Source organism: Octodon degus, unplaced genomic scaffold (assembly GCF_000260255.1).
Source record: "Octodon degus isolate 3935 unplaced genomic scaffold, OctDeg1.0 scaffold00033, whole genome shotgun sequence".
NCBI lineage: Eukaryota > Metazoa > Chordata > Mammalia > Rodentia > Octodontidae > Octodon > Octodon degus.
This window is the reverse complement of record NW_004524609.1, coordinates 8344963-8353639: the sequence shown is the minus strand read 5'-3', so window position 1 is coordinate 8353639 and position 8677 is coordinate 8344963. Positions and strand designations below refer to the sequence as shown.

The 8677-nt window shown below is 41.2% G+C and overlaps 1 protein-coding gene across 5 annotated transcripts in view; it reads left to right on the top strand.

The window, feature by feature from the left end:
- The window catches only part of LOC101570776 (ATP-binding cassette sub-family A member 9), a 164845-nt gene that overhangs the window by 34037 nt on the left and 122131 nt on the right, over window positions 1–8677 (top strand). For all 5 annotated transcript variants that reach the window (XM_023713887.1, XM_023713886.1, XM_023713885.1 and 2 more), the window contains 7 exons: window positions 294–404; window positions 956–1131; window positions 1339–1458; window positions 1700–1838; window positions 2379–2469; window positions 4019–4158; window positions 8332–8448. In XM_023713887.1, coding sequence (XP_023569655.1) covers window positions 294–404; window positions 956–1131; window positions 1339–1458; window positions 1700–1838; window positions 2379–2469; window positions 4019–4158; window positions 8332–8448 — 894 coding nt within the window. The remainder of the gene's footprint in view (window positions 1–293; window positions 405–955; window positions 1132–1338; window positions 1459–1699; window positions 1839–2378; window positions 2470–4018; window positions 4159–8331; window positions 8449–8677) is intronic.

Here is an 8677-nt window from a genome sequence, read left to right as displayed (position 1 = left end):
GAGGAGGAGGAGGAAGAGGAAGAGGAGGAGGAAGAGGAGGAGGAAGAGGAGGAGGAAGAGGAGGAGGAGGGGGTGTAGGGGAGCGGAGGGGAGGGGAGGGGAGAAGAGAAGAGAGAGAATTTCCAGTGTCAAAGAATCAGTAACACATTGTTTAAGTTATGATAGTTCTCCAAGTGTTTTTTGTCAATTAGGAAAATTTTGAATATTATTTAAAATATTGAATTGGTTAATTTGTTGTATATTTAGAACCAGCCCCATCTAATGCCTTCCTATTTGTCTTATACTAAAAACAGGCTTGTACTTTGATATATATGAAAGTCAAATCACAGCAATTCTGGGTCATAGTGGAGCCGGCAAATCTTCTTTACTAAATATTATTAATGGATTGTCTGTTCCAACAGAAGGTAAGCAGAAAGAATTTTCTTAAAGGCAGGATATCTGGTGCTAGAATTGAGTTCATAAGTATGTGTCTCTCACTTTACATTGTATGACCTAAAAGAAATGTTTTTCTAAAGTTGTTTTTAGAACGGAATGATTTTAAACATACAGTGGTACCTTGGTTCACGAACTTAATTTATTCTCTGATTCTGGGGAAGATGACTGTGTTAGGGTTCACGCAGGGAAGATGGCTAAGGATGTGTTCCTCACCTGATGTAGAGTTGAGGAACAGACGCAAAATTTTGCTGAATGCCTCTGTTTGCAAAAGCTAGTGTTTGTGAACTGAGTTATTACTGAATTTCATTTTCCCCCAATTTTCGTGAAAATCATCTTTATTCCATTAAGTGATATTATGAAAGAAATGTGCAATACTCCAAATATATATATATATATATATATATATATATATATATATATATATAAATCATAGTAGTGAAAAATTATGAAATAATCATGTTAGATATTTTTAAAATGTGTCATTTGCCGACATTAAAATATTTTTAACTCCTTTTCTTAGGATCAGTTACTGTCTGTAATAAAAATATCTCTGAAATTCAAGACTTGGAGGAAATCAGAAAAATGATCGGCTTCTGTCCTCAACATAATGTGCAATTTGATATACTTACCGTGAAGGAAAATCTCAGCCTGTTTGCTAACATCAAAGGGATTCTTCCACAGGAAGTGGATCAAAAGGTAGATGTGCATGCTTAGGTCAGCTGAACTGTCAGTCATGTTCCAAGTTAAATCATGAACACAGAATTGTCTTCAGTGATTTACCTGGTCTTTTGTCAATAAAAGTTGGACAAGGAAGTTCTCTAGAAAGCATATACCGCTTCAGTGCACAGTTAAAGTTGCATAGTACGGATCATTTTGTTTTAAAAATCATATTTTCTCATGTAGGTACAACAAATTTTATTGGAATTGGACATGCAAAATATTCAGAATAATCTTGCGACAGACTTAAATGAAGGACAGAAAAGAAAGCTGACCTTTGGAATTGCCGTTTTAGGAAATCCTCGAGTAAGTAAGATTGTGCATACAGAGGAAAACAAACTGAATGTCCGTGTTATCTTTTACCATCCAAAGTGGTGGAAATTTACTGTAATGTGTGAAGAGAGAACCTGCTATGCTTAACCATGAAAAGTACACTGGAGATAAATAGCTAAGTACTGATTGCTCTGTATTGCTTTCCGTGAATGAACCACGTAGAAATCCTTTCTGAGAAAGATGTACATGTTTTGTCTGACTTTATCCTCTGTAGGTTTTGCTCTTAGATGAACCAACTGCTGGATTGGATCCCTTTTCAAGACATCGAGTGTGGAGTTTCTTGAAAGAGTGTAGAGCGAACCACCTGATCCTCCTCACTACTCAGTCTGTGGATGAAGCGGACATCCTGGCTGGTAATCGTTGGTTTGAGCTCAGTCTCACAGCAAAGCTTGGGGAAGTTTTGAGGCAAATGCAATTCTATGATGAGATCCCTGCCTGCTCTCGCTCTCAGGGAGCCTGTGGTCCTCGGCGGTGTAGGGAGTAACAAGTCTAACTGTCCTATGGAGCTCTTCCCTGGTTGTGCTTTCACTGGGCTGTCATCATTAGTGAAAACTTGTAATTTTTTTCCAGATCAGCCATCAGTTTACTTAAACACCCAATTTTTCATTTTTCCTTATTTGGCTGAAAAATAGCTAATAATACTTTAGCATCTATAGTAAAAGATGCAGCCAGGAAATCTGTGGGATTTTTTTTTTTCTATACCAAGTTTTGGAGAGTGTTGAAATAAATTGGCATTGATGAGATCAAAATGCAACAATTACACGTGTAGTAGAGTCAGTCACTCTGAATATGATACTTCTTTGGAATTCTGAGCATCAATTTCTCATATGTATTTTCTAGAGCGAGTAGAAATGGCTCCTAACGTTCTTTCTCATTTCTTTCTTTTGACTCAGATAGAACAATGATCCTGTCCAATGGCAGACTGAAATGTGCAGGCTCTTCTGCATTTTTGAAAAGAAAGTGGGGCCTTGGATATCATTTAAGGTGATGACTTTAGGAAAGGACAGTGTCTCAGTTACTCTTCTCCCATTCCTGGGACAAATACCCGACACCCAAAATGAAGGAAGGAAAGGTTTATTTAGCTCACAGTTACGGAGGTTTCAGTCCATACTCAGCTGGCTCCAAGGCAGAGCGGCACATGGCAGAAAGCAGCATTTCATGGCAGCTGCAAAAAGCAGAGAGCAAAAGGAGGAGTAGCAGCAATAGTGGCCACAGAGAGCAAGTAGGTCTCCCTTAAATTGCACTGAGGCTGTCCTCCCCAGGCTGGGAATAGTACTCACACCCATAATCCCAATGGATCATGAGGTAATCGCAAGTTCTAGAAGTCCTTGCCCCATGACTGCATGAGGCTTTGGAGAAACAATTAGACACAACAGTACCTGTATGTTGTCGGTACTGGGATATCAAACACATGGACAATTATACTGTCGTGCTGGATTTGTGTTTCCCAAACACATCTACTACTTTCCTGCCTCCTTTGTTAATGGTAAGGATGGGCAAAATCACACCGCTGCATAGCAGTCCTGCCTCTTGTAGCAGGACAACTTCATGCACCGCCCTCCCAAGTTGCATCTCTGTGCACACTAACCCTCTACCTTCCTCCCACTTTCCACAGGAGTCAGCTGGTCTATCCAGTCCTGTAGAATAAGTTCACAGGGTTCCAAGGCAAATATTTTCATAAACCAGTGTGTTTTCAGGTTTTCTGACTGTATCCATCTTCTATGGATAAGCACAATTTTTAAATTGAATTATTTCTAGCTGTTCACTGAGTTAGTTTTACCCCTGTGACAAAACACCTGAGGAAAGTCAGCTTACAGGAGAGGACTGGTCACAGTTTCCAGTTTTCAGTGGCTTCAGGGCCTGATTACCTGGCTTTGTTCTTTCAGGCCTGTAGTGAAGCAGAGCCTGATAGTGAAGTCCATGCAATAGAGAAAATCTGCTCAGCTCCTCGTGGCCAGGAAACAGAAAGGGATGGAGCAAGGGCTGGGGACAAAAAGTGGGTTTCAGTGGTGCATTCGCTGTCACCTGCTTCTCTAAGGAGGCCTGCCTCTAAGCGTTTCCACCCCTCTTAATACCCATTCAGAATCCAGCAATCCCTTCATCCATCGATAAGATAAAGCTATCACGACACACTCATCTTCCCAGACTAACTCTGAACATTACTGCCACGCTGACTGAACCTTCAACACACCACCTGTGGGGGACATGGTAGAGCCGAACCATTGTGCTCGTGTTGCTTGTCTCACAAAACCCACAATGTAGTACTCGAGGGCTATCAGTTCAATCAAAATAGTGGGTGGAAGAGAGGAGAGATAGCTCCATGATCCAAGTGTCTGTCTGGCAAGGGCAAGGACCCAAGTTTGATCCCTGGTACTGCACTCCTGGAATCCTAGCGCTGGGGAGGCTGAGACGGGAGGATCACTATGAGTCCCAGCTGCAGAGTGAGACCCTGCATAGAATGAGTGATTAAATAAATAAATAGTGGGCAGAGAGGAGAGAATGTAAATGATCTGTCTTTTGTTTTAAATATTAGTTTCTATAAGAATGAAATATGTGACCCAGAGCAAGTAACAGCCTTCATTAATCACCACATCCCAGATGCAAAGCTAAAAACAGAAAACAAAGAAAAGCTCGTGTATGCTTTGCCTTCAGAGAGGACAAGTGAATTTCCAGGTAACTTGAACATGAATACAGAGCAATGAAATTTGAGATTCAATGTGGACTTAGATTTTCATTATTTAATAGATTTGGATTTTGTCTTAAATCAGTTTATTTGAGAGAAGGTCTTGAATACATTAAATTTATTTGGCAATTTATCCCTGGCAATCCTAGCAATGGATGGAGAGAAGAGACTGGAGGAAAGGAAGCCACAGCGAGCCTTTATCATTCAGCAGGACATTGTGGTGGGAGATTTAAGTAGAATGACACTCAGGGGAACCGGAAGAGTCCACGTGTGCTCGGAGTTCTCCTGTGCGGGGAAGCGCTCACTGCTCTCTGTCCAACACTAGTTAATGAGTACACTCAGGCACATTGGCCTTTGCATCTTCTGCTCTGTTCTGAATAGGAACTTAAGACACTTGTAAACCATTGTTTCAGTCTGCTGGGAGGCTGATGTAGGAAGATTGCAAATTTGAGTCCAGCCAGGTAGTTCAGTGACTTAGACAGAGTCTGCCTCAATATTAAAGTAAAGAAAGTGGTTGGGGAGAGAGCTCAGTGGCCTGTGTGCCTGCCTGCCAAGCGCAAGGACTCAGGTTCAATCTCTGGTGCTGCACGCCATGCCAGCCCTGGAATCCCTAAGCCAGCCACCAAGACTGGGCGTGGTGGTGCACGCCTGTAATCCACCACTGGAGAGGCTGAGACAGGAGGATCACTATGAGTTGGAGCTGCATAACCAGACCCTGTACAAAATAAATAAATAAATAAATAAATAAATAAATAAACATTAATTTTTTTAAGTAAAGGAAAGGCTGGAGTTTGTAGCTCGTTGTCCGTGCAAAGGCCTTGGGCTCAATCCCTAGTATATGCCGCCCATACATATATCATATAAGGTTTATAAAAGAATCTCAGGTCAGTAGAGGTTTTACTAAGTGGAGTCAGCACATGTCAGTTAGTGCAGAAGAAGTGGGGATGGGCACCAAGGCCTCTGCTAGGGTTTCTTTTTGTATTTTAATTTTTTGTGCATATACTTATTCTGCAGAGGAAAGCAGCCTACTTATTTTACGAGAGTTTTCAGTATGGATTTCCAGCCTGCTGGGCTATAGTGCCACCAGACTTTGTTTTGATAAGTAATGCTAAACATTCCCTCTTTTATTCAAGCCAGGAACAGTCCTTGTGATGTCATATGCATCAGCTCATTTAGTACTCATAACTATCTCCTGAGGTGTGTGCTATAATTTTCTCTCAGAAATGAGTAAGGGTATTTTAATCTCTTTTGGTTTAAACAGATTCTTATGGTTTAGTTTATTAAAGGTTTAATGCTTTGTATGCCTAATTTGAATTTTTTTTTTTTAAAAAGTTAGTTTAATCTCAGTGGGCAAAAACTTAAGAACAAAGATTTTAACTCCACTCTCCAGAAAGGCCTCTCTCTATTCTGCTATCACCCTGAAGATGGTAATCTACACTCTCATACTCTGTGGCTAAGGCTTAGTTCTGTGTATGCTGGTACAAGCAACTGGAAATAGCACTTAGCCAGTCTCTGGTGTTGCTGTGCTGTCCTATAGGAGCTTCTTTAGAGACTCTAGGCCTCTCCAAGCTGAACGGCATGCTCATGTCTGTGCCCACCCTGGGGAACGGGCTCCAGATCTCCTTGGTGTGATGTGCAGGTCACACAAAAGCATGCTGCTTGCTGTAGCCTCCGCCACTGAGCTGAGCTCCTCTCGGCAGGATTCTGGGGCATTCACCCTAATGGTACAGAAAGTGGCAGGTGGGTGACTCCTTCAAGGAGCTTGTATCCTCAGCCACATAATGCCAGGAAAGAGATAACTAAGAATAAATGTTTACCGAAAATCCATTGTAGAGGAGACACTGCTTCAGGGACAGGAAATACAGTGTTGCATACAGCACCAAGTCCCTGTCCTCATGGAAACTACATTCAGCTAAGTGGGGAAGAGCAGAACAACTGAAGTAATATTCGTATGTAGAATAGTTAACGAAGAGTTGGACTGATGACTGGAGATCAGCTTAGGTTTGGTTTATATTGAATGCCCATAGAGGGCCATAGAAGACAGTGGTCAAAGGTACTTAAGCAGAGAAAAATGGCATTTCTGGAAGGTAGAGAATGAGGCAGCACAGTGGAGGACAAATATGGGTAGAATTTTCTGGGGTCCATAGGGAGTGGCTCTTCCTGAGACACAGAGGTTTGGGTACCAACTTTGTCTATGGGCCTTGAGAAACCACGCAAGACATTAAACAGGGAGTTGATATGCTGTGGTTTGTATTTTTATGCTCTGTCTAAAGATGGCTGTGGATCTAGGAGAACAGCACAGGACACTGGAGGATGAGCCATGGGGCCATTTCAGAGGTGTCTGGCTGCCATGGGCCCAGGAACACAGATGAAAGGAGGCCTTTGCAACATGTTTAAGAGTAATGGGGCCAGCCAGACAGCTCAGGAGACTAAAGCACCTGCTTAGGCATATGCAGGGACCAAGGGTTTGTTTCCTGGTGTGTTGGGCCGGCCCTGCCCCCAGGGCACACTGAAGCAAGTGAGACTGGGTATGGCACACACCTGTAATCCCAGCAGCAGTCAGGAGGCTGAAAACAGGAGGATCCCTATTAGTCCGATCTAGGTAGTGAGACCCTGTAGACCCTGTACTAAATATATAAAAAAAGAATAGTGGTAAAACTCTGGGTGCCAAAGTATGAGGACAGGTAGAGAATATGAAAACAGATGTCTATATTTTTGGCTTTGATTATTGAGTAGAAAAATGGTAGCATTTATTGTGAAGTAATAAGTGGAATATTTGGACCAATAGGGAAGGAAGAATTAATACTGTGTCCTGGAAATGTTAATCTAAAGATGCCTTTTCATTTACTAGTTGTTAAGTATATAGTTGGTTAAAGGATATTAATAATCAAAGGAAAAATGATATTTGAATTTGTGAGTCTTCAGCATATACATGGATTATAGAGTGGATATGTATATTTGGGAAAAGAAGGCTTAGGGCTAAAATTCTGGGGGAAAACCGAGAAGCTGGGAAGGGCATAGAAATAGGTACAACTGGATATAACTGGATGGAAAAACTGAACAATGTAATAAAGAAAGAAAATGCTTCCAGAAGGTAAGACCTAGTGAGCTCTTTTAATTACCACTGAGTTAAAGACAGAAAAGGGAAAGAATGAGTTAAAATAATAAAAGCAAATTAAAATGATTGTTCTTTGACTCTGAAAATAAGAAGTTATTGTTTGCCTAGAAAACAACAGGTCTCGTGCAGGAGTATGGATAGCAAATTTGGACTTTCAGGTGTTGTCAATAGGATGTGAAAAATTAAAGATAGACAAAATTTTGGAGCCAAATATGCATGTGAATAGGGATAAGATAAAGTGATTGTACTTTGCTATCACTTATACTTGTTTAATTAATATTACCACACTTTGCCTATTGTTTGAGATGACTTACTAGATATAGATGACATTGATGCTGTAGGAGGGGAGAGAAAGCCCTTGGCAGTCTGATAGAGGATGGGTAGAAGGTAGAACTGAAGTCAGAGGTGTAAGCTTTGAGAGGAGCAGCTGCCTGTCTGTCGCCAACACAGAACAGGCAGCGCATAGGGAGAAATACGTGTGGATTTGTTGAGTGGAGGTGTGATGAGAAATGATGGTATTTTGATTACTCATATTTTCTCAAAGAGTGTGGGAAATTCATAACTTAAAAATAGAAAGTAGAGTGAACTCATTTGAATAATGAATTTGATATAGTCCCTGCAGAGAGAGAGAACATCCTTTTTAAAAACATTTATTTATTTCATACAGGGTCTCACTACACAGCTGGGACTCATAATGATCCTTCTGTCTCAGCCTCTCCAGCACTGGGATTACCGGTGTGCCCCACTATGCCCAGTTCTGGGGCTGCTCAGCACACCCAAATTTCTGAGGCTGGCATGGCATGCAGTACTGGGGATTGAACTTCGGTCCTTGCCCTTGCCAGGCAGATGCTTAGACTGCTGAGCTACCTCCCCAAACCCTAGAGAGAGAACATTCTAATGAAGTTTTACTTTTTATTACTGTGACATTGCAAAGAGAAAATGTTCTGTACAATGTTATGCTTTACCTTTCCCATAAGTGTTGATTTCCTGGGTTTAATAATTGGTGTTGTTTTTCAAGTGTGTATGTTTCTGTCTGTTGTCTTAGACCTCTTTAGGGATCTTGAGAGGTGCTCTGGCCAGGGCCTGATGAGCTATGATATTTCCATGCCAACTCTGAGTGAAGTCTTCATGAACATGGAAGGAACATCAACTGTCGACCAAGGTAGTCAACTATCAGCCATTTGTGTAATTCTCAAAAGTCAGTTTCCAATGGCTCATATGTCAATTCGTTATTTATAATTTATTAGGTCTGGTTCACACTAAGGGATGTGACTTTGAAGTTTGAGAGGGGCTGTTATTGTTCCTCAGCATCATGAATGGGTCTAACCACAAATTTCTTCTTAGAACCTACCAAATTCCTCTTTGTTTTTTTTTTTTATTTTTTTTTTATT